Consider the following 25,002-nt stretch of genomic DNA (forward strand, 5'->3'; position numbering starts at 1 on the left):
AATTAAACTGTTTGGTATAATTGGTTGACTATTAAAAAATGTCCCCCTGGAGTTTCCTACGTAAGAGGTGATAGCTGCCTTTCCCTGATGCTAGACATATACCATTTTTCAAATAATCCCCATAGCAAGATCATCACATTCAAATGGCTGCAGAGACAACAACAACTACACAAAGCTCATGATAGTTATTAGGATAATAAAGCTAATCCTACAATCAGTATTAAACCACAACAACATCAAAATAGTACCAGTATCGTATACAGATCATGCAAAACACATGAGTAAGCACAACATGCGATCAAAATAAATTACATGCAAAACATACATTTGCAGTGGATATATACTTGTAGGTGGTTAAAGCAAGGAGGTACTACCTCCTTGGTTCAAGGCAAAGATATGTACTAGCTAGCAATAATTTGCATGCATGTCTACAATCATCAAGCACTGTGACTAATGAGATCAATTAAAATTGTATTAGGAAAGACATTTCTTTTCAGCCAGTTAACCACTCATTCATAAATTGCAACGATAGCATTAGCAATGATTTGTATACATAAAAAAAGGTGCCTGTAAAAACATTCCTACAACATAGTCTAGTAAGGCAAGCTAACAATTTAACATGAGTAATGCAGAGTACTACAAATTAATTTTGCATTTGCATTAAGATGAATATCTATGTGTCGCAGTTTGATAAAATAAAATGATAGGATGGGGTAGTCTTGAAAATATGATGACACATTGTTCATCTGGTCATAGAGATGATACATCTTTCTTTTTCTTTTTTTTTCAGAGTAAAAATTTCTATATTGTTACTTTAATACACAATTTGCATTTGTTGTTGTTGTTGTTATTGCATAAAGCCATTCACACCAGCATTAGAAAAAACATGCAGTGAACAATAACACCTACAAATGAAAATATTTATGAAAGAAGTTTGAACACATTGTGATTTCAGATCAAAATATGTATGACAGCCATTCACAGATGACAAAAATATTTCATTTGGTCCATAAGAAATGAGAATGTACAATAATAGATAGAATGGTGCTATTTGCACTTCAAATTTGGTCATTCACTCTGAGAAATTTAGTTATGTATATTTTAATACACTGCTTTTCAAGGCAGACCTTATCAACCAACATTTGCACTTTGAAATAGCATTGATGTAAATAAAGTATAGCAAAAACATTTTTTTTTTTGTTATATTGTAACACAAATGTTTCTCCTCATGTCCAACATAATTTCAACAACCATCATAACAACAGTTGGAAATGCAGAACACATGAACCATTCTTATTTTCAAGAATCATACATAACTTTTTATCCATTAATATCTTTGATAGGCAAGATACAGCCTTCTACACATATTATAAACTTTACAAAAAGTTGTAGAGAGACAAAGACTGGAATTATAATGCTACTGGAAGGATGCACCAGTAACACTCTATCTAAAGCTTTGGGTTGGGTTATAAAACTTTTAGAAAGGTCAAAGTAGAGACATTTAATTGCTGAAATGTCTCATAAGAGTCTCAACTTGGCCCATCAGGTACTGCCTGGCAGGAGCAATGAAGTCATTGTGGATGACTTGCCACCTGTCAACAATCCACGATTTGGCTGGCTCATAGTATACATGCCTAAGGTCAGACACTGGCTGCAAGTCTTGCACAGGCTGCACCAGAGGGAGATCTGTCTCAAAGAGAAGAAAGATGACGAGGAGGGTGGTGAGAGTGACCAGGAGGAAGAGAAGTATCATGGAGTAGGCACTAGAGGAAGGGATTTCCCCTTCCTTTCTGTCGAATGGCTTTTGTGACATCTTGGCCAGACTGCCATCCAGCTGCTTATTGCTTTCCTCACAAGTCATCTGGCTGAGCGTGGCTTGAGCATCACTTTCACTGGCTTCAGTGTGACCTTTGGTCTCTGTCACCTCCTCCTCTTCTACAAGGTTAGGGAGTGGGTCCCACACTGGATTCTGGCCATCAGTGACTACTGTGCCTGCAGACCCAACAGTGGTCTGCTGCTGTGGCTGGGTGTCTGTGCTGCTTGTGTCATCTTCAGTGTCTACCGAAGCCAGTGAGAACATTGGAGGAAGGATGTCCAGTTCTCGGACTGGGGTGGAGTGATTCTGTGATGCCATGTGTGCTGAGAAACCTGGATGAAAGGTAATTGAGAGGTCTCATATTATAGCTACAACTGCAATTTTTTCATTTTCATTGTCAAAGAAATTTAATGCATTATTTATCTCCTTTTTGCACAGCTGTCCATACAGGAACATCTTAGCAAAGTGCCCATACAAGACATGCAGTTTCAGTCAAGCATATACAAAGAAAGCATCCTGAAACAAACATAGTCACGTAAGTAAATACACTGAGACAATACGGTTTTTGTTTTTTTAATGCTTCTCTCTTAAAGTTTGTCACAAAATATTCCATGCTTCCAGGATTTCCTGCATTCTTTTCAGCAAATTTCCCATATCTGGGTCTGACACCTTTTTACCCTTTAAAATGTCAACTGACACACCAGGGTCAACAAAAACTTATTGATAGGTAAGTATAAGTACAGGCACCTGCTTGTGAAGAGCATAATTATGAGATTTGCCTGTTTGAGCAAGTGGGTAAACTTCTTTTTTTTTAACCCGTTGAGGACGAGTCCCGAGTATACTCGGGCAAGCGTCTACGGGAAATGCATGTTGTAGCAAAATCAAACCGTCCTCAACGGGTTAACAGCTCTGCCATGTCCCATAGAAAGGGAATTATGTGATAGACAAATGGGGAAATCAAGGTTGTCCACCATTATATCTGGCCATTTCTGACAAGCCATAGGCAAGTGGTCTTATTCTGATTTTGATCCCTGATAAAAAAGATTAAATAAATACATCAATTTTGTCTCTGGAACCTTTCAGGGCCGGGGTATAAAATTGAAGCAGTGCTTATTTGGGCAAATCAACAGCCAGAGAAAATCAAGAGCAATCATTACATTTTCACATTTTGAACATTCCTGTTATCAAAAAAATGTCAAATACTTTTAGATATAATTGTTTATACAATGAAGTAATCAGTATACTTTAAATTCTCTTATGCTTTACAAGGCATTCACAACAAGAGACCCGGGGGTCACGCGCTCACCTGAGTATCGCAAGTTCACCTTCCATGCATTCTTGCAGACTCTTACCTGAGAACATTGGAAACTTATGGTGGGGGTAGCTTTGAGAGAAAGGGGCATGATGTCCATTTACATATTCCATCACACTGGTAAAAAAATACCTACCAAGTACACTGTACTTTATAGAATGCAGCTTTGGGGAAAAAAGACTTAAAGCCCTATCACTTTTGATTAGAACTAGAGAAAAATATTATTGATTATTACCTATATGAGGGAGTTTTGCGAGGCAATTCCGGTTGTTATTTTGCAGGGTTAAAGGTCAGGAGTTGTTATTTTGCAGGGTTAAAGGTCAGCGGTCAATATGCTTTTCGCCACGTCGCTGCGTAACAGTAACAGTATGTGCAAACAGTGCAATCTTCCGGTTTGGGGAGGTGGGAAGAGAAAGAGTGGAATCTCTCTCCCCACCTCCCTGCTTTAAATGTAAACATTCCGATCGACCACGAAAAGAAAACATTTCAGGATGTCCAGGGTGTCAGTTACGTGCACCGCAGAAGAACGCTGATAAATCAACTCATACAAGGTCGACCACTTACAGCAGCACTAGGCAATGACTAGTCCATTTGTGATCAGTAATTGCACAGTGACCATCAGTTTTACAACTCTCAAACTTTTAACAGAGAAGTAAAAATAAAGTGTAAGAACGTTCAGAAGTTTGAAGTTTGCCTGTTACAACTACATGTATCTTTTAAGTTGGAGATGAATGATATACATTGATGAACAATTTTGCAATTATTATTCAACATGTTGATGGTCTACAGGTAGTCAAATGTGGCTTGATCTGTATCATATACATGTATAGTGTATAGCCGTATTTACACATTTTCTTAATTTACTTAGGGGGATAGGTAATAATTATGATATTGACTGGCCTTTCTTTCGGGAGGTACCAGATAAATATTGCCCGCACTGAAAACATATTGCCCTCGTCTTCGACTCGGGCAATATGCTTTCAGTTTGGGCAATATTTTCTGGTACCTCCCTCAGGGCCAGTCAATATTGTATAAATATCCATTAATTTAGGAGGTTTGGACCCCCTGGGGCCCCCAGGGAAAGCATGGTGCCCATTCAAACACATTAAAATCTTATCCCCATGGGAATGCTAATGGCCAAATTGGTGAAAATCCATTATGTTGTTTTCAGCAAGATAAAAATTTAGGCCCACATTTGGACCCCCCCCCCCCCCAATCCCGTCAAGCTTCCTTGGTCCCAAGGGGGTTGGTAGGGCACCCCTGATTTTCCCATGAATAAACTTGAAACAACAGTCATCAATATACTGACTCATTGTATCAACTTAGCTCAATCACTTCTGGTTCCAGAGAAAATCTGTAAAGATTCCTTACAGGGGGGGGGGGGGGGGGGGGAGGGGGGAGGGGGGGGGAAGGGGGGAGGGGGGGGGGAGGGGAGGGAGTGGGACCCCAGGTGGGGCATGGTGCCCATTTGATGGAATTGAGATTCTATCCCACTAGGGATGCTACCTGCCAAGTTTGGTGAAAATTTGTGATAGGGTTTTCAAGAAAAAGATGAAAATTTACAATTTCGGTCCAAATTTAGGCCCCCTGGGGCCCCCCAGGTGGGGCATGGTGCCCTTTTGATGGAATTGAGATTCCACCCTCCTAAGGATGCTACCTGCCAAGTTTGGTGAAAATATGTGATAGGGTTTTCAAGAAATAGATGAAAATTTACAATTTCGGTCCAAATTTAGGCCCTCTGGGGCCCCCAGGTGGGGCATGGTGCCCACTTGATGGGAATGAGATTCTTTCCCCCTAGGGATGCTACCTGCCAACTTTGGTGAAAATTCATAATGATATTTTCAAGAAAAAGATGAAAATAAGGACCCCTCCCCTGGGTCCCAAGGAGGGCACCCCTGATTCCGCCATGAACAAACTTGAAACTACAGTCATCAATGTACTAATTCATAGTATTAACTTAGCTCTATCACTTCTGGTTCTAGAGAAAAAGATTTTTTAAGATTCCTTAATTTTGGGGGGTTTGGACCCCTCTGCCCCCCCCCCCCCCCCCCCCAGGTGGGGTATGGTGCCCACTGGAACAAATTGAGATCCTATCCCCCTAGGGATGCTACCTGCCAAGTTTGGTGAAAATCGGTAAAGGGGATCTCAAGAAGAAGATGAAAATGTAACAAGTTTACGCACGACGGACGAAGAGCGATCGCAATAGCTCACTTGAGCCTTCAGCTCAGGTGAGCTAAAAATTAGCTACTAACAAATCAGACTCTTTGACAGCTTGGCAAAAGACATGGAAAGTTATCTTTCCAACAAGTGATCCAGTCACTAACGATTCATCCATGCATTACATCTGCACCACAGGCGCACTAAAACAGACAGTTGTCAAGGTAAGTTAAAGAGCTCCTCTACTTGTCTTCATTTCCATGTCACATCACTATATAAACTGAGCATCTAATTTACTATTAGTACAATAGAGTTATATATGTACTATTTGTGCAATATTTGTACAATGCAAGTTTTACAAATATTTCACAAAACTGTAGAAAATAGTGACAACTTAAATGAATAGCAACTCCACGACTGATAGACAACAGATGGGTCAACCATATGAACACATGATGCCCTAAATAGTCTTTGAATAGTGATAGTAAAATCCTACAATCACTTTTTCTTTTTTTACACTGGCCTAATCAAACTACCATTTAAAAAATTGGATTCACAACAATATAGAAACACTCTGTATCTGGTAAGATGTGCAAAAAACAAACAAAATATACTAATTAAACCTCATCAGAGTATCATTCAAAAAATTATATTATGGACTTTTTTGCAGGATACTTTGATTTTTCTGCCTCAGTTTCGACACTACAAAAAAACAGCAGAAACTAATATGACAAAGTCTTGACATTACTTTACCTTCAAACGTACTGGCATCACTCATTGGTCTAGGGTTGTCGATATGAAGTGAGCGACGAGGCCTTATCAGCGGTGGACTCCTGAAAGACCACACAAAATGGACAATGCTTTTTTTAATCAGTTGAAGACGAGTCCCGAGTACACTCGGGCAGGTGTCCATGGAAAATGCATGTTGTAGCAAAATCAGCCCGTCCTCGGCAGGTTAACATAAACACAGGGAAATTTGTAATCCTGAGGTAAAACTCCTAACAATTCTTCAAATCAACTAAATTCTTGCGTCGAAACTGTTTTTTATTGCAACTGATTGACAAATTGCCCAACATCAATGTAAATAAGCACTGAATTCATCACTTTAATTAATTCAGTACTTATTTACGTCAATGTGTAAGAAATCCCTATGTAAGTAATGTTTTGATACCTTGCAACTTTGGGCTCCTTCCTTTCTAGGTGTGTGCTGTTTTCCAGAGCCTCCATCTGTGTGCTGCCACTGTAAGTATAATGATATGAAGGAGAAAAGAAAATGTTTTTTCATTCTAAATTTCATTCTCATTTGATGATGGAACACAAATTGTCCAATTTTATATAGAGTCATTGGCAATGAAAATGGAGTCTGTTTATGGTTGCTTACATTGCCAATGAAGTTTCATCGGAATCAACATCATCCATAAAATTCTTGTTTAATTTTTTCATGCAAACATGATGAAGATCATAAGAGATGTTTAAACATGAGTCAATTTTTGTCTAGGCCTGTTTTTTTTCTTCTTTATTTCAAAGTCTATATGTGCTGAAGCTGCAAAAAAGAGAAATGTGACATGTTCTACATTTCAAAACTGCCAAGTGGACATACTAAGTGGTCCACCCTTGAAAGTAATACAACATGCATGTAAACTAACCTGAAGCTGTATCGGTTTCTCCTCAGGAAGCTGTTGCTCCTTTTCAGTCCTTTGGTAACTTTGTTCCTGTAACATGCAGAATAAGTCCGGCAGTGGGTGAGACAATTGGCAAGGGATTGGCCCATGAAATTATGGCAGGAAATGATGACGCCTCTGTCCGTAAGCTTTATCATACAGCACTAGGAATAGGGGAGTATTGTCATCCCCACCTCTACTATGGAACAGTGACAGAGAGATTTGAAGGTAACATATTAAAGGGATAGTATAATTTTGGTTGAGGTGGGTGGATTCCACCTTTTATTAGGACCGCTCTGTTTTTGGATATCTCAGATATCTAAAAAAACAATTTTCATCCCCCCCCCCCCCAAAAAAAAAAAAAAAAAAAATTAAACTTTTAATTCCTCTTAAAATTGTATGATCTTTCACAGTGCATAAGTGATTCATTTGATTTAAAACAAAAATGGCCGAGATATCCAAAATAAAGTGGTCCTAATGAAAGGTGGGTCCCATCCATCTCAAACAAATCTATACCATCCCTTTAAGTCACTGTCTGAAAAACATATCAGTCAACAAGGGTTTGCTCTTTTGAAATAATCAACTCTGATATTCACTTTGCATTTAGACACATTGATGACAAGAAAATACTAGGAAAAAGCAAAGACTGTAAGATCTTTTTTTTTTTTGGATTCAATGAATAACATGTCTGTAACTAGTGAATCCTCACTTTGGAAAATCACACCCCTTATGTACATCAGTTATTTGTCATGTTAATCTGTTCTCTATGAAGGTGTGCTGACATCTAATATTTTCCAGATGTTCCAGTTTGAAATTTGACTGTGACTTTTGTCCCCTGGCAATGGACACTTCACTCCAAACTTATATTGGTACACTGGTCTTGTAAACTTGTATACTGCTTAGTATGAAATAGGAGTGAATAAGTTTCACTTACTTTATTAAATTCTTCTTACATAGTCATGAAATGGTGGACATTCCCATTTCAACCATCATATACTTTTTGGTGTTTGTTTTGAATTTGTAGGTAATATCATGATAATAATAATAATTGACAGTGCTTATATAGCGCATAACACAAAGTGATAATGTCCCTATGCCCTCAAAAACAAAACAAAACAAAACAAAACAAACAAAACAAAACAAAACAAAATGAAAAGATTATACAAAAACATACAATTCCAATTACTGCAGAGACTGAAACTCTCCCGTTTTCGACGGGAGATCTCCCGCCGAAAACCCATTTTTGCAAAATCTCCAGTACTCCCGCTTGAAATTTAATTTCTCCCGCCCTGGCTTTGTGTCTCCCGTTGGAAAGGATTTTTCACTTATTGCTATCGTATGTTGAAAAAAATAAGTCTTAGATAGCACCAGAGAGCATCTAGAACCCTAGGAACTTCGCGCTTCGCAGACATCAACTTGGAGTCTCCCGTTTGCTGGGGGTTTCGGGCGGGAGAATCTCCAGATCAGAAGGTGCTTTGGGTTGGAGTCTCTGTTACTGTGATGGTACCAAGCTTCATATTTGCTTACACTGTAAACAAATGCGTTTTCAAGGCAGACTTGAATCTATTTATATCAGTGATTTGTCTTAATTTCTGAGGTAAATTATTCCATAAGGTAGGGGCATTAAAAGCAAATGTTCGTTCTCCGTAAAATTTGGTTCTTCTGTTTGGAATAACAAATAAATCTTTACTTTTTGAATGAAGGTTCCTCTCTGGTGTGTAGATTTGAAGTAGCTCCCTGAGATAATGTGGAGCAAACATATAGAAACATTCAAATGCTAATAACAGTATCTTGAACTGAATCCGAGTTTTCACTGGAAGCCAGTGTAAGCTTCTTAAAACTGATGAAATTTGTTCACGTTTCCTGATTTTGGATAGTACTCATGCAGCAGTTTTGTATTGATTGTAATCTCTGTATCTGTTTGACCGGCAATCCATAAAGCAACCCATTACAAAAATCAAGGTGTCACATGACAAAAGCATGAACTAATTGTTCTGCAGTGTGTTTGTCAATGAACTCTCGAATTTTCCCAATTTTGTAAAATGCGAATGAAGCAGAGCGACATTTTTGCAGCACACAATTTTCCATGAGCAATTTATCATCCAAGATTACACCCAAATTTCTGCAAGTGCGTGCTGCATGGATTGTAGTACCATCAAAATCAAGAGACTGTATAGATTCTACTGCCCAAAAATGCGAAGAGATATGGAGAAATTCTGTTTTGGCACTGTTCATGGTACTAGAAGTTCAAGGTAGGCTTAATGAACAATTCTCACACAGAGAAAATTACAATGTACAGAAGAAAGGTCAAGGAGAAAGTTTGTGCCTAAAGCACCTTTACATAGAAAATGAAAACTAGAAATGTCGCTACGGCGACTGATGCCTCCGCCATAATGCATGATTCTCCTAATAGGTGTATAGTACAATGTCTTCACAATGTGTGATGACAGTTTCACATAACTGGCAAAATATCGAAATAACACGTTTGTCAGAAATATCTTGAATGTTCACTTTCTACGAACTGGGTTTGCTATAATTGTCTATTAAAGAGTGTAGGTACACATATTTGGGGAATTGAAAATTTTTACTTGACTTCTGACCGACCTTATTATAAGTTTATGCATTGAGTATAATTTTCAAGGTATGAAGAAAGAGTGTAATTACAGTACAAAATATATCTTTTTTTCCATTTAAACCTGACCTTTGACCCTTAACCTTTGACCTTTGACCTTCTGGCTGGAAATTTCCAAGAGAATCTCCATTAAGTAATACACGTACATATATTAAATTTTAAAACAAATAATGCAATCATTGCATATGTAGTATATGAGGGAAATAGTAACATTTTGACGAGTTGACCTTGACCTTTGACCCCTGACTATTGACCCATGACCCCTAAATTCCCTAGATAATCCCTGCCAGTCAGTACATGCATATGTACCAAGTTCCATGAAGATACATCGAACCATTTGCGAGAAAAGTGATATTGCAACATTTTCACCTAACCTTTGACCTTTTGACCTTTGACCTTATGACATGAAACTCTCTCTGGAGAATCTTTACGCAGTAGTACATGTCTACACTAAGTTTCAAGAAAATAACTGCGGGCATTGCATAGATATGGAGGAAATAGCAACATTTTTAGCATTTGACCTTGACCTTTTGACCTTTGACCTCTTGTCAATGTCACTAGAATCTACTCAACTAATTGTCTCATCATATATCATCCTTGGACCAAGTTTGGTGAAAGCTGCTTCATCCAGTTTTGAGTTATCACGTAAACAGATAAATTTTAGGATTTGACCTTGATCTTTGACCTTTGACCTCTGTCCGATTTCACTGAAAACCTAATCAAGTAATTGTCCCATCATACATCATCCTCCAACAAAGTTTGGTGAAATTTGCTCCATACAGTCTTGAGTTATCGCGTAAACGGATACAATTTCATGATTTGACCTTGACCTTTGACCTTTGACCTTTAGCCGATTTCACCCAAAATCTAATCAAATCATTGCCCCATCATACTTCATACTTGGACCAAGTTTGGTAAAATTTCAGTAAATATTACTCAAGTTATCGCGTAAACGAAAGCGGACGGACGTACGGACGTACGGACGGACGGACGTACGGACGTACGTACGGACGGACGGACAACCCGAAAACATAATGCCTCCGGCACCACTTCGTGGCGGTGGCATAATAAGATGTTCACTCACTGATAAAATCCTTGATTCTCTATTGCACATTTCCACAAATGCTCTGCAGCAGTTTCACTGGCAAGCCAGTACCTGTGGTTTACTTTTTTCTGAGGAGAAAAAATACAAATTATGCGAACAAATTTCCAATTTGTTATGATAATGACCTTGAGAAAAGTTAACGAGTAAGTTAAGATTCCTCCTGAGTCTGTTGAGCGGAACATGTCCCTGATTCTCTTATGAGCATTGAAGCCACTGAGAATAACACAGCTCTAAACAAACTCAAATTACACAATCACTCATATCAACAAATCTACTGGTATGACAAGCAATATAATAATATTATATCTCTTTCCTTTGGTTTCCTCTCTTTCTTCTTTAGTATAGCCATCATGGCCTACCAATGCCATTTTTTTTTCTCATTACAGTTACGATCATCCCCATTACATGACATCTACAAAGATTCTTGCTATTTGATTGGTCAACTGCTCATCCCGTAACATTCGCTAACAAATACAATTGCACGCTGTCAATGTTGAGAGTGCAATATTCATTCAGTAGTTCTGGATATTGCACTCTGACATCATCCCTTCATATTTATTCTCATGATACGCCCATAATCAACTTGTAGCGTTGCACTATCGTACTCCTCTGATAGCATAATTCACATACCGGTAGTTTTTTGCAAGGCACACGCGGTTACGAAAGCATGCTCAATCACTTCTTCACTGTCATAATTTTAACCAATTGCTTCCTTATTTGACCTTGCCATAAAAACCAAGCATTCACCTTTCACGAAAAACGGTTGCCATTTCAGTACTATATTCAGTAATCAGCATAACCAACATTTGTTGATGTCTGAGGTGTTGTATAAAACAAATAGTGACCAGTCTTTATTTGTGTAAAGGAATAAGATTTTGCATTCTGTGAAAACAAGATTCACTTTATTCAATGAGTCAAAGGATAGGGCATCTCATCTTGTACCATTGCACTCATAACCATTCACTGTTTGTATACCATTTGCTACAGTCAATACAGATCATTTGTCATGTACACAGCCCAGCTGCTATGAAATAACATGAATATGGCAACTGTCAGGAAACAAGTGATCAGCTGAGAGCATGCAAGTTGTTGCTGTGGTCAATACAGTTACTGCTACACGAAAGCAACAATCTATATAAATCTGGCCCTGGATTGGCAATAGTCTAGTGAAGTAAAGGATGAAAATTATTGTGATGGTGAAGATGATGACGAAATTATTCTCAGCATGATATATATTTCATGCAGTTTTGCTTTTAATTAGATCTTAAGACTTGCAATTTTCACTACGTGACCAGGTAATTTCCATCACTGGGTCCAGAAAGCTGTCAAATCCAGAGAATACACTGCATCCAGCAACAAGAACAGGGGCGGAGCCAGGAATTCCGCAAAGGGGAGGTGCCTTTACAAAATTAAAGGGGCGCACTTTTGTTTTAGAAAAAAATAAAGAGGAAGTGCGCCCGGTGCGCCCCCCTCTGGATCTGCCACTGAAGAAGGTACAAATTTTGAAAGCTTCTAGCCTTCACTGGCATTAAATTGATAATATGTTAATCGTACAATGACACTTCAACTTTTGCCAACTGTCAAATTCTCCCATCCCAGGATCTGAAATTAAAGAACAAACGTGCTCATGTATTTCCTTTCATACTTTTTGAGCAACCTGTTGCTTCATCTATAATTGATATGGAAAAAGGCCCAATACACATCAATTATCATAAAGTATATGCTGTGAGTTAGAGTATCTCATTCTGCAAAGGCCTGAGAAGTTTGGATATCCTGTCCTGTAATGACTTGAAGATTCCTGGCAAATGAAAGAGGCTCCTTTCATTTCTAATTGGTTTCTAGTCTTCCTCACCTCATGGGAGACTGCATGTACTATCACTGCCCTCCCCTCCTGTGAAAACTTCCTGACTGTGTCCCACTTGAATGTCTGCAACAGCATGCTGCCACGGAAGAGGAGGACGCCCCGAAAGGTAAGGCCAATGTACAGCTGGGTGCCATACATATCCTAAATGTCAAAACATGAACAGCACAAATCCCTTGAATGATTACAGTGGCAGATCTTGTGGTCACTTAGCGTCCACTACATGTATGACTAAACATATCAGACTTTACTTCCCTCTGCTGAAGTGCTCATGTAATGGGAAGATGACAGATTTAGATTTCCCACTCCTGAATGACACATGTAAAACTTATTTCACCACAGACTTGAATCATAATATTGATCTACCGGCACTTACTGAGAGTGAGATTCCTGAAACAAGTCACTCTCCAATTACCACAATCAGACTTGAGTGTAGAAGACAGAGTCATCCAGGAAGAATAATGTGTAACAAGAAATTTAAATAAAAGGGAAACACACTGCAAACAGTTGAATACATTAATTAGAATAGCAATAAAAATATGATTGTGCTGTGTGCCTCAATTCTCCGTATCGCCAATGCGCAGAAAACTTGTCACACATGCGCTGTGAGATTCCTCGGTGCCATTCTCACTTCTGGTTGTCATGCGTGTGTCTTTAGTTCCCATGCAATTCAATGTAACTTTTGTCTGCTTTTCCTTAGTTGCTGCTTTTTTCTTCACTTAGAATTCCACTTAAATAAAAAAATAAACAAAATTGGAATTTCAAAATTTTACTGATTTGCAGTCACTAAAGTCATGGTTCACTACTGCAAGGCTTCAATGTGCCGGTCACATGATGGAAAGTGAAGAAATCTTCAACAAAAAATACCCCTGGATAAAGACGGAACATGACCTGAGTGCACATGCAGTTAAAACTAGGGCAAGTTTGTCCCCTGAGCTATCCCATAATGCATCTAGAACGCTGCTCTGCACACGGCACCTAGGTATTGGCGATACCAAGAATTTCTCACAGAATTAATGTCTTCTATTGAACACCCACCAACTCCACCTCCAAAAGACATCATGTACACACATAAACTTTTATCTGATATAATCATCCAGCATGCTGCATGCTGTGGCTTCAGATAAGAAAGTCTACTCTGTCATTCAAGTCATGTATATGTTACCTCACTAATATGATTAGATGTTGCAACATATTTATGCATGAATTGAATTCTATGAATCCAAAGTCATGAGGTTCCCCCATATTTGCTTTTCCCTTCTTCTCTTTCCAAAGTGCTATACAGAGCAGGTTGAGATTTTTAAAATATATAATTTCAGTCCCTTTGACAGAAAGTTCTATTGTAATGATACTGACTGCTTGATGTATCTTGCCATCAAAATTTAAGTACAGCTGCTGGATTAATACACTCTTTTCACATTTTCACTGTCTCTACCTATTTGCTACAAAACACAAATGGCCATTATCTCAATAGTTCTCTGCAAAACATACAAATGACCTGACTCCACAATACATAGTCTGAACTGACTCACCCGGACAAGATGTGGATCCACTCCATATGTATCCAGCTTGTGACTTGTCTCAATGAACTTGAATTCAGCCTGAGCTGGTTCTAGACCCCTGGACACAGGTAGGACAGAGTGAATAAACTAGTGGATAACTTGGTCTTTCAGGGCAGCTCTAAACCACATTAACTAGCCATCTCTTTAAAGACTTGAAAAGTGCTACAAAAATAAATTAACATCATATCCCCCATAAAAACAGGACTTACTGTATAAGAATGCCCCTACACTCTTCTCACCTCCACCCCTCACCCCACCCCCACCCACAAAAAAAAAAAGAAAAAAAAAACAATGTTAGCACTCCCACTGTCTACGCTAAAATTTGGGGCAAAATGAAACAAATGAAGAGATTTTAACATTTAAAACAAAATAAAACAAGGTGAATCAATGTACATGTATGGTAGATTAAAATCAAATCCAATAAATTGTTGTGTTTCTCATATCATGATTATTATCTGGATAAACAAAACAGAAAATAACTGGAAATATCTGAGAAAAGGTCAATGGATGACAAAAAACTTCTCGAACATGAGAAGTTATGACTGTGTCAAATGGCTCTTCTAGGCAAAATGAAATACATCATCTCATCTACATATTTCCTCTCTTGAGGTCAGTTTTTACTTTCTTCTTAAAGGGGAATGAAACTCACATGATGTGGATTGAGTGAATGCACCAACATTAGTAGAACACATCAGTTAGTAAAAGTTTGATAAAAATTAGACAATCCATTAAAATGTTATGAATTTTTAAAGTTTTTGTGCTGTCACCTCAAGGCTGTTTGGTGGAGCTCCTCCACTCGAATCTGTAGTTTCTGAGTCTGCTTGGGAAACATAGCGTAGTAGGACACATAACCTGGCAGGTGCTCCTCAGGGTTGTAGTCCTCCAAGTTTGCTGCATTTAAACATTGAATGGTTAAAGTCATCTACTTGTGTCTAAACAAGCTAAGTGTACCGTTGGCATGGCTGAACCGTTTGTTCAAACCTAGGACTTTGGTTTGAATTAACGCAGTGAAAGCTGTATGAAGAATAGAACAAATTGTCTAAAATGGAATATGTCATCACAATTTTGATTGTAGTGCTGTTGGCAAGATGCCTGCAAACTGTCTGTAATGTTTTATCTAAATTTATTCATTTTTATCTGCAGAGGCAGTGATTTAACTTTTGCTATGACAGAATCATTTGAATAAACCACTCTGAATGAGCCAAAACTAAGCCAATCCACTGGTAACTGAAAAAGGAAGAAGATGATTAAGTTTGGACACTTTTGAGAAAAAAAAATAAAACATAAAACTACTGAGATACAGGCAATATTGCAACTTTTAATAAAAATTATGAAAAGAACTAACACTGTACAATACAAGCTCCAAGCATGGCCTCTTCTTGGAAAGAGCAGACGAGGCGACCATGTAACAGATCTCTCTTCAACTGCTGAAAAAGTTGGTAGCGTGTGATTTCCTCCTTCAAGGTATATGGGTCTCCTGGGTAGAACTTAAATCTGAACACCACTTTGTAGGGAGGGCCAATTCCTAAAATATGTGCAGAAAGAAATTACAGAAAAAATGAAGATGAGTTTCATTAAAAAATAATGAATTATGAACATACTATCACAAAGACAATAACAAAATACTGTTGTGCAGACCTTTTCAGAACCATCGACAGATAGAACTGATTAGTTTGTATGAAAAGAAGGCGACTTACAATCACAAATTTAGACTACCAACAAGAAATGATTGGTCCAAGGTGTTTTCTACCAATATACAGTCATTCTCCTTTCCATATGCTAACATATTATCTTTTACTGAATCATAGAATGTCAATTTTTTAAACCTAATTATAACACAATAACAATAAACTGAATGTAAAAAAAAATCATACAATCAGCTGGTTTACGGAGGTAATCTGATTTTCCCCTAATGATGCTGGAAAAAGTCAATAAGCTAAGCTGTCATTATTCAATATATCTCAGTACTGTATACACCAAATATTTTGCAAGGTTTTTATTTTCGTGAATTTCACGAGTCAGATGCTATTCGCGAAATTAAAGACACGCGAAAATAATGACCCCCCCCCCCCCCCCCCGGCCCTAAAGGGTTAACAGTTATCCAAGATCGTGAATTTAACCACTCGCGAAATCTTTGAGAAGTCCCGATTCGCGAAGATTTAGACTCACTAAATATATGCCGTATACAGTACTTGGAATCCAACTTCCATGAATCCATTCTTGCTTTGTGTGGCAAGTCTCAGGCAAGCTTTGTGGTTGGTAGAATAGCCTGTTACGACAATATGCATGTAAGTAACTTAGTACATGTTGACCTGCTCTGACAAAAACACTGACCAATGTAGATGACATACCCTTCATCTGCTTCAAGGCATTTTTCTTGCAGTCAAGCCAATGCTGGAAATACAAAAGTAGTAGAAACAGAGAAAAAATAAAAGATAACAGCACAGAATCATACAGCAGTTTCCATCCATGCAAAACAGTAAACCATTGGATGATACCTAGATAGAATGAGTCATTCCTATCATTTGGTTCCCATAAGGTTACCTCTGCTATACTTTTTTTTTCATTATTTGTAAGGATTATTTTCTATGTTCGCTCTTGGGCTATTTCCCTTTTTTGGCCAACATGGGTTTATCAGAATAGAAGATTTTGTAAACACCATATCTCTGCAACTGTCAGATCAATTGATACTAACCAATTAAAGTAGCTCATCAACATGTGCCTATCATCTTTAACTTTAACTTTAATGAATATTTTCAAGGATTCACAACTTTTGATCTGGCTTTTTCAACCTTACGGATTGATATTTGTTTACCAAAGGATTGAATAAAGTCTACGGCTGTATCTTAGATGAATGGGCAAAGTGTAGAGTGTCCATTTTCTCTTTTTTATTCGCACATTCCTGGGGACCAAGCCTTACCTTCTTCAGGCCTCCAAAGAGTAATTTTACCACTAACCCAATGAGATGCTTGCATTTTACATTACAACCAATTCTATAACTACAGGAACTGTGGGAGAAAATTGAAAAAAACGACAACACAGTTTTATAAAAAAAATAAGAGTACACGCTGTATGTGCATGTTACCACAAGATTCAAAGGGGTTGAGATTTTGATATCATGTCATCCTGTGGATAATTCTATTTACGGCTAAGGGGAACATTTTGCATTTTCCATACTAATGAAAGTCTAATTTTGATTTCACCTTTAGAATCTGTACTACACTGTAGTTGTATGATTGCTATAATTTACAATTAACTTTATATCTTTGGGATAAGGCCTAATATCTCTAAAAAAAAATGAAGGCTATAAAATGGTGTCCAAGGTTTTCCATTCTGTTTCATAGATAGTTTTACCATATAGTCCCACGGCATATTGCGAGGTTTTCCATTCTGTTTCATAGATAGTTTTCTTGAGCCAGTTCCATGCCTTACCATATTGTCCCACGGCATATTGGCAATTACATAATGGAAGGACGCTACCTCGGCTGTCATGGCACAGAATGTAATATCTAAAATGTAATCATATGTCATATTTTGATGATGGTCCATTTTATTTCTTGTCACTATTGCAAAGTACAGTGTAACATGAAGCTGCATATCTCACAAAGTCATCTCACTATAATGTGCCATTTTACCCTTTGTTTGCGATGGTCCACAAAGCGTAGGCCAAAATACTCTCTCTCAGCCAATCGAAGGGCATCACATGCTTGGTCAAGCAGATACTGTCCTTTACTGTCTTTCTGTATATGAAAGGAAAAATTCAGTGTTGAATAGTGTAGTAAGATGACATAGTACTTTATCATTCCATTAGTAACACAACTGTACTTGTTTGTTGGGTCTGCACTACATCTGGAATTGTTACTTTTAGAACTGATAGGAACAAAAAACTTAAATGTAGCAACTTGCTAAATACATTTGAATAATGCTCTCAAACATGTACTACTTTCCTGAAAAATTTAGTGCCATGTTAAGTTATTGGATGTTGCTCTCATAACATACACAGTTCCGTATCCTTGTCAAGAAGAACATGAAAATGGAACTTCCTGATTGTCTTTAACATTACAATCATCTAGAGTTCTACACTAGTTATGATGTCATGTTCATGTAACCAAATAAATTTACTTCTATCTTTTATCACATTTATCAAGATTAAGATTAATACACTGACTCTGTGCTTAATCATTATGATTACAACTAAAGATTATAGTTCTTTTCTTTTCAGATCGAAAAAAAGCTCTTTTACGTTCTGTAAATGTCAGATCTGAATTGTTACAACCAAGTTCAAGATCCACAAAATTCACATATTTGGATTCTTTGTAATGGACTAAATATGTCGTTTGGGCTGACCAACTCAAATTGTTATAGTTTGTCTTACCTGGGAGAGTATACTTTTTCTACCCGCTGTCAAAATTTGGCAGGTTCATACAAAAGTAAAACAAAGATATTAGCAGTTTTTCTGGAATAATTTTTTTTTTCAAACAGGTGCTGCTTTCACTAGAAAATAGGTTTACACCGATACTTCTGCACAGCATGTCTGAGTGACCCAAATCTTTGATTTCCTCTTGTTTCCATTGAAATGGCACCTCCTACATGTACTTGACTAACTCTCTCTCTCATTCATGTCAAACACTTTTTGAATGGGTAAGGATGGTCCAATATCAACGAGTCTGGACCTGTGGCTACATGTTATTTTAGAACTTTTATAAAGCACATATTATTCTTTTCACACAAACGTATGTAGATAAGTGGAAATTCATTTTGGGCTACCGGGTACTTTTTGTGGGCCTTTTTTTTTTTTTAGCTTGGTGGTCACAATTTTTCTAGAATCTTCAGCAGTCTATTCTTGAAGTCTATTTTCAATTATGGCACTTCTAATTACAGAAAAGTTTGTCATGTAATCAATTTGCTCAAATGTACCAGCCTCATACTTTCATCTTACTGGTTTTTTTTCTCTCTGACCTAATCCCTCCCGACAAACTATTCTTCCTTTGTAAAGCAAGCTGCCCAGAATTTGACCATATTTATTGCCAGCCAAAATTAGACTGCCTGCTACATCATGTAGAAACCTATGCTTTTGCATGCACAAGCGTGGCACAGAAGGTCGAACCTGAACCTTGACGCGAGTTTTTAAGGTGAACATGTAAAGAATAAGCTGGTTCCAGTGCTGCCAACTCTCACACAATTCACATTTTCAATGTCTTAATCTGATGAAAGAATTTCATGCTGAACCCCAAAAACTCAAAGTAAAAAAAAAGAAAAAAAAGAAAGAAATTATGTCCCAAAACTTATCTCTCTGATAATCTAAACATTCATATACCCAAGCCCAAACTTTTTCAGGCACACTGCTATCTCTATGCATGTGTACACAGAAAGATCCGTCTGTCCTGAGGAGTCTTTTATTTAATTTTTTTTAAAATGTTAAATTGCTTTCCTCCGTAGACAGATGGAATAGAGTCCCATACATCGCTGTAGTGAAGCTTTTAACCACTGTCTCTATGGAGAATTGGGTGAGGTACAGTACTCACCCTCCTCGACTGCATCTAACTCACAGCCCTAGATCGACAAATTTGAACTCGCATAATAGAATTAACATTTTATTGATACATTACGCTCATCAGATGTTTGAATTTTCCAACATTTTGGTGGGATTTTCATGGGAAAACACATGACTACCAGCCTGTCGATACAATCGTCACAACTCTCTGCAACATACAGTGTATGAATCCATTAGGCAATCACATGCGATGTACGTGCAACAGGAATGGTCCCTTCAGCCAATTAGAGCACCGCTTACGTATGTACGTAATAAATGGCAACTCTACAGCGACGAACAGCGATGTTGCAATATTGGGAAAAACTTCCATATGTACCCCCCGCTCAGTGTTCGATATGTACCCCCCGCTAAAATTGCGTGATAAGAGCTCTAGGTTCACATTCTAAAAGAGGGCGATAATTTTAATATGTACATTGTAAATATGAAAACATATAAATGTATTTTATGACTAAATATATTTTCTTATTTTTTTTCCCCTGATTTTAGCGGGGGTACATATGGAAGTCTAGCCCAATATTGCTGGATGTGGATATAACTTTTGGCGATCTAACCTAGTTACTGTATTTCAATTGCATAATGTGGAAAAGTTCCCCAAAATATTGTTGCATAATAATCAAATTTGTCATGTCATGTCAAACTTGTTTGAATGTTATGATTGTTAAAAAGCTGTGCATGGTAACGTATGGTCCACACACGACCATGCAAAATGTTAATTTTGCTAGATATATAAATAAGTACAAGTTTAAATTTGACGATCTACTTAGGGCTGTGAATTTAGACGCAATCGAGAAGGGCGAGACCTACAATTTGTACCTCACCCAATTCTCCATAGTCTAGAGTAAAATATCCCGTTTGCGGCAGTTTAAGCATTGTTAAGGGTTTTTCCAACTTGTAAACAAATCAGGCAAATTATTTTCAACCATTTCATATATCATAGACGAGATTATTCATTAACGAAATTGTTTTCATGAAAGAAATTTATCATTGACCAACGCAGTTTTCATGATTTACCAGGGCAAAACCCGGCACAATTTTCGCCGATAAGGGCCATATGCGACGTAGTATTTCTGCTTGCAGCACGATGTACAATCCCTATGCAATACGCGCGTGCTCCGCGATCTTTAGCTGAACGCCTTCACATGTCTCGCGAACATTGCGTAAGCGCCAATTCCCATTGCGAAAGCACATGAAAATAGAGGGCGCACATGCATTGGCCGCAAACAAGATTGCAATTCTGGCGGTGTTGTCGATGTCTTTCTCGAGTTTTTCTGAATTTTTTTCGATGGTAACATCCACTTTCCGAACAAAAATGGCGGCCCACATCAGCTCGCGAAAGTTCTATTTTATGTGAGGATATGTTTTCAAAATCCATGAGCATCGGGAAAACGACAAAAAAATCAAGTTTTTTGGAGCATTATTTCTTAATTGTTATGTTAAGAAGTACCGAAAATTTTATTTTGGATGCGATATGTTGTCATTTAGGTGAGAAAATTTCACTTTCGTCAGAGATCGTGTCCATTTTATCGGTTGGTTTTTGTTGATTGTCATAGTGTGTTAGTATATGTGTAGTGTGCATGTAACAGTGCAATGCTGTATTTAGCTGTATATTACCGTGTATGTTGTACCTGCCGCGAACGGCTGCACGGCCGCTTACTGACGCAGTTACTCTAACTAAAAGTTAGTCATAGTCTATAGAGGCAGTGCAGTGGTTAACAGCACCCTAGCCCCGGAGACCCGCCGCTCTGCGGCGGGGTCCTGGCGGCTACCCCGCAGTTTCGTTCAAGTGAGAATCACGAACAACTCCCTATTGCCACATAGAATCTATACGGCAACTTCACAAATAAACCATGGCTAAATGTCCATCATAAACACAGTGACAATATAAAATGAAATATACACTACCCCATTGCCTTGGTCCTTTTCACCAATTTATCTGGAAACTGCATAATTTTCCACATTTTTTAGGAGTAGGCGGTCTGCCCTAGTGGAGAGCTTTGCTGCTATTTTGAATGTGTATATCCATCAGTACTCATCTACGCATGCGTAAACAATGACGTCAACGTTACGGACGCAAAAGGATATGAATAATGCATCATCGCACGGTGAATATGCATCATGTAGCGAGTAATACAGCTGTCAATGCACTGCACTGAATGCATTGTGTGCGCATGTGCAAGTGATTGTGAGTTTTAGTGAGCATCGGTGAGCTGAAGATATTTGCCTTATAAGACAGCATTTTCTGTATCATGACATAAGCAATGAAATGCATCAAACAGTCGCCGATGTGAATCATTTAGGTTTAGTCGACCCATGTAAGTATTCCCAGTAGTTTTTGTTGAAAAATTAAGGAAATACAGCGCCGGAACGGCACCCGTTTGGTACAACATTAAAATATCGATGCCAAAAACGGCGCAGCCCCAACACTGTACGTTGTACGTTGGGGCTGCTGGTCGCAGTTAACAGCACCCCTGCCCTACAGTGAAGTACACTCTAGGCCTACTGTAATTTAATTCCGTCTGTCTATGGAGGAGAGTGATAACGTCAAAAAAATAAAAGACGAATCCTTGAGTCCTTATGTCTATCCCCAGTCCAACCCAGGCAGGAACATGCAGTCGCTCGCTCGTTCCTCACACTAGTCACAGCAGTGTTTCACTCCAAACTTTCACTCGAGGTTGATCGTTGACAGCCCTGTCCTGTAGCATGTTAGTGGTGAATAAATATTTACCGTGTTTATCAACACACAAACCCCTAGACTACGCCTAACCGTGGCGTTAGGGAATACATACTTGTACAATTGTAGCTTTGCAGTTTGACTTTAGTACAATTTGAGGTGTCCCATATATACAACGCGCATAATCACGTATGGGACTGAGAAAGTTTGAGTCTACTCGTTATGTTTAGTACTTTAGCTGGTATGTCCTACCTGGAATTCGACGTTGATTGACTCCACTTGTTCGTCTAAAAGCTTGATAATACAGTGGTATCGATGCTCCATGATTAACAGAACGCTAAACAAAAAGGATGACACTCATATGGATTGGCTTTAATCACTCGGAGAAAAAAAAGAGACGATGCCTACTTAGTCATCCCGCCCGACAGGTGTCTATGCAGTTTTGTAGCAATAGTGCGCTTGCGTGCGTGCGCTTGATCTACACACGGGCGGGTGGAAGAGACCCACAGAACTCTTCCCTGATCTACACACATTTTTCGACAGATCACAAGCGCAAATCACGCGAAGCGGGCGGTGTATAAAGCGCTAGCGTACCATGTACCACACGGCAGCTAGCTAGCTGCAGCGGATACGACAATCGCCCCCCCCCCCCCCCCCCCCCCAAAGCTATCAAAAGGAAATGCAGCTTCAACTTCACGCTCTTGCAAACACTTCAGTATGTGGGCCATAGTAGATACGGTCTTTCTTCGTCTTTTGTTTATTTTCACAAACACATGTACAATGTACTTGTACTATGTAATACATTACTTGTTGCCATTCTGGTATGCTTTTCTTAATAATCTATGATTTTCTATCAATAACAAATTACTTCCATGTTCTCCATCTGGTATGATTTTCTCATCAAAATATTCTCATCTCTTCTTTACGGACCCAGCTTTCTGCTTCATGCTTCAATGCATCTATAGCTGCTAACAATGAATTGATACAAATTCAATGACTATATGAGTCAAACGGCAATACAGCAGCAAACACCTTTGTGTTGTAATCTTTTTTTTTTACTTCATATGGATGTTTTCTGAATTAAAAAAAAAGTATAAAGACGTCTTTTTGTTTCTATGCACAGGTTTCCCTTGGGCGGATTATAACTCGAACGTTTACAGTTCTGACAATACAAATCAAAAAGCCTCTTGGGGCCACCCTAACAAAAAAGTCCTGTGGTACTCCCTGTGGTACTTGTCGGTACCACACAATGTACCACACACTTGTAATGTTACCACAGGAACTGTGTGGTACTGTACCACAGGCTTGTAGGGTACTCCCTGTAGTACTTGTCAGTACCACACAATGTACCACATAAATAAATGTTACCACAGGAACTGTGTGGTACTGTGTCACAGGCTCGTGTGGTACTCTGGGATGTACCACAAGGCAGTACCACAGGACAGTACCACAAGACAGTACCACATGAATTGTCCTGTGGTATTTTGGGACGTAACAGAGGAGAGTACAACAGGAAAGTACCACAGGATAGTATCACAGGACAGTACCACACGACTTGTTCTGTGGTATTTTAGGACGCACCACAGGACAGTACCATAGGGCAGTTCCACAGGACAGTACCACAGGAAAGTACCACAGGATAGTACCACAGGACAGTACCACAGGAATTGTCCTGTGGTATTTTGGGACGTACCACAGGACAGTACCACAGGACAGTACCACAGGATAGTACCACAGGACAGTAACTCACGACTTGTCCTGTGGTATTTTGGGACGTACCACAGGACAGTACCACAGGGCAGTTCCACAGGACAGTACCACAGGAAAGTACCACAGGATAGTACCACAGGACAACACCACACGACTTGTCCTGTGGTATTTTGGGACGTACCACAGGGCAGTACCACAGGACAGTACCACAGGAAAGTACCACAGGATAGTACCACAGGACAGTACCACACGACTTGTCCTGTGGTATTTTGGAACGTACCACAGGACAGTACCACAGGGCAGTACCACAGGAAAGTACCACAGGATAGTACCACAGGACAGTACCACACGACATGTCCTGTGGTATTTTGGGACATACCACAGGACAGTACCACAGGAATTGTCCTGTGGTATTTTGGGACGTACCACAGGACAAGTACCACAGGGCAGTACCACAGGACAGTACCACAGGATAGTACCACAGGACAGTACCTCACGACTTGTCCTGTGGTATTTTGGGACGTACCACAGGACAGTACCACCGAGGGGGGGTGTTTTGGGTGTTCAAACACCCCCCTTTGCCAAAAGGGGGGTGTTTGAGGTGTTCAAAACACCTCCCTTGGGCAAAAGGGAGGTGTTTGAGCTGTTCAACACCCCTCTTCAGCAATGTTTAGATGTTGACAAATGAAACAAAAGCTGTCTTTACCGCTTTTATTTCCGTTTTGAATTCCGCCTTTCCTTTCTTTTGTGTTCATTTTCTCTCTCTCTCTTCCTTGTTTTATCTTAATGTTTGTGTGGACGATGACACATTATGGAGTTACATAATATACGCACTAAAGAACTCGTGTACAGTACGTGTTAATACTACGTTACCGCACCGCGCGCGAAGCTGACGCGCAACAGTAGACATTCCCGATCCCTGCTTTGCTTTCTGACCGAATCGCGGAGATACACGTACATT

The 25,002-nt window shown here is 38.9% G+C and overlaps 1 protein-coding gene across 1 annotated transcript; it reads right to left on the bottom strand.

The window, feature by feature from the left end:
* Window positions 1-1,469: 1,469 nt before the first annotated feature.
* LOC139722721 (FERM domain-containing protein 5-like) lies at window positions 1,470-22,756 on the bottom strand. The gene is made up of 12 exons (XM_071634011.1): window positions 22,584-22,756; window positions 17,742-17,846; window positions 16,458-16,500; window positions 15,452-15,631; window positions 14,874-14,997; window positions 14,077-14,164; window positions 12,536-12,688; window positions 10,663-10,751; window positions 6,932-6,997; window positions 6,457-6,525; window positions 6,039-6,118; window positions 1,470-2,148 (listed from the first exon to the last, which is right to left on the bottom strand). The coding sequence occupies exons 1-12, from the start codon at window positions 22,653-22,655 to the stop codon at window positions 1,502-1,504; spliced, it is 1,716 nt and encodes a 571-aa protein (XP_071490112.1). The 5' UTR covers window positions 22,656-22,756; the 3' UTR covers window positions 1,470-1,501.
* Between the last annotated feature and the right edge of the window lie 2,246 nt (window positions 22,757-25,002).

The sequence above is a fragment of the Diadema antillarum genome, unplaced genomic scaffold (assembly GCF_040938485.1).
Source record: "Diadema antillarum isolate AM-2024a unplaced genomic scaffold, OU_Dant_1.0 scf00000170, whole genome shotgun sequence".
NCBI lineage: Eukaryota > Metazoa > Echinodermata > Echinoidea > Diadematoida > Diadematidae > Diadema > Diadema antillarum.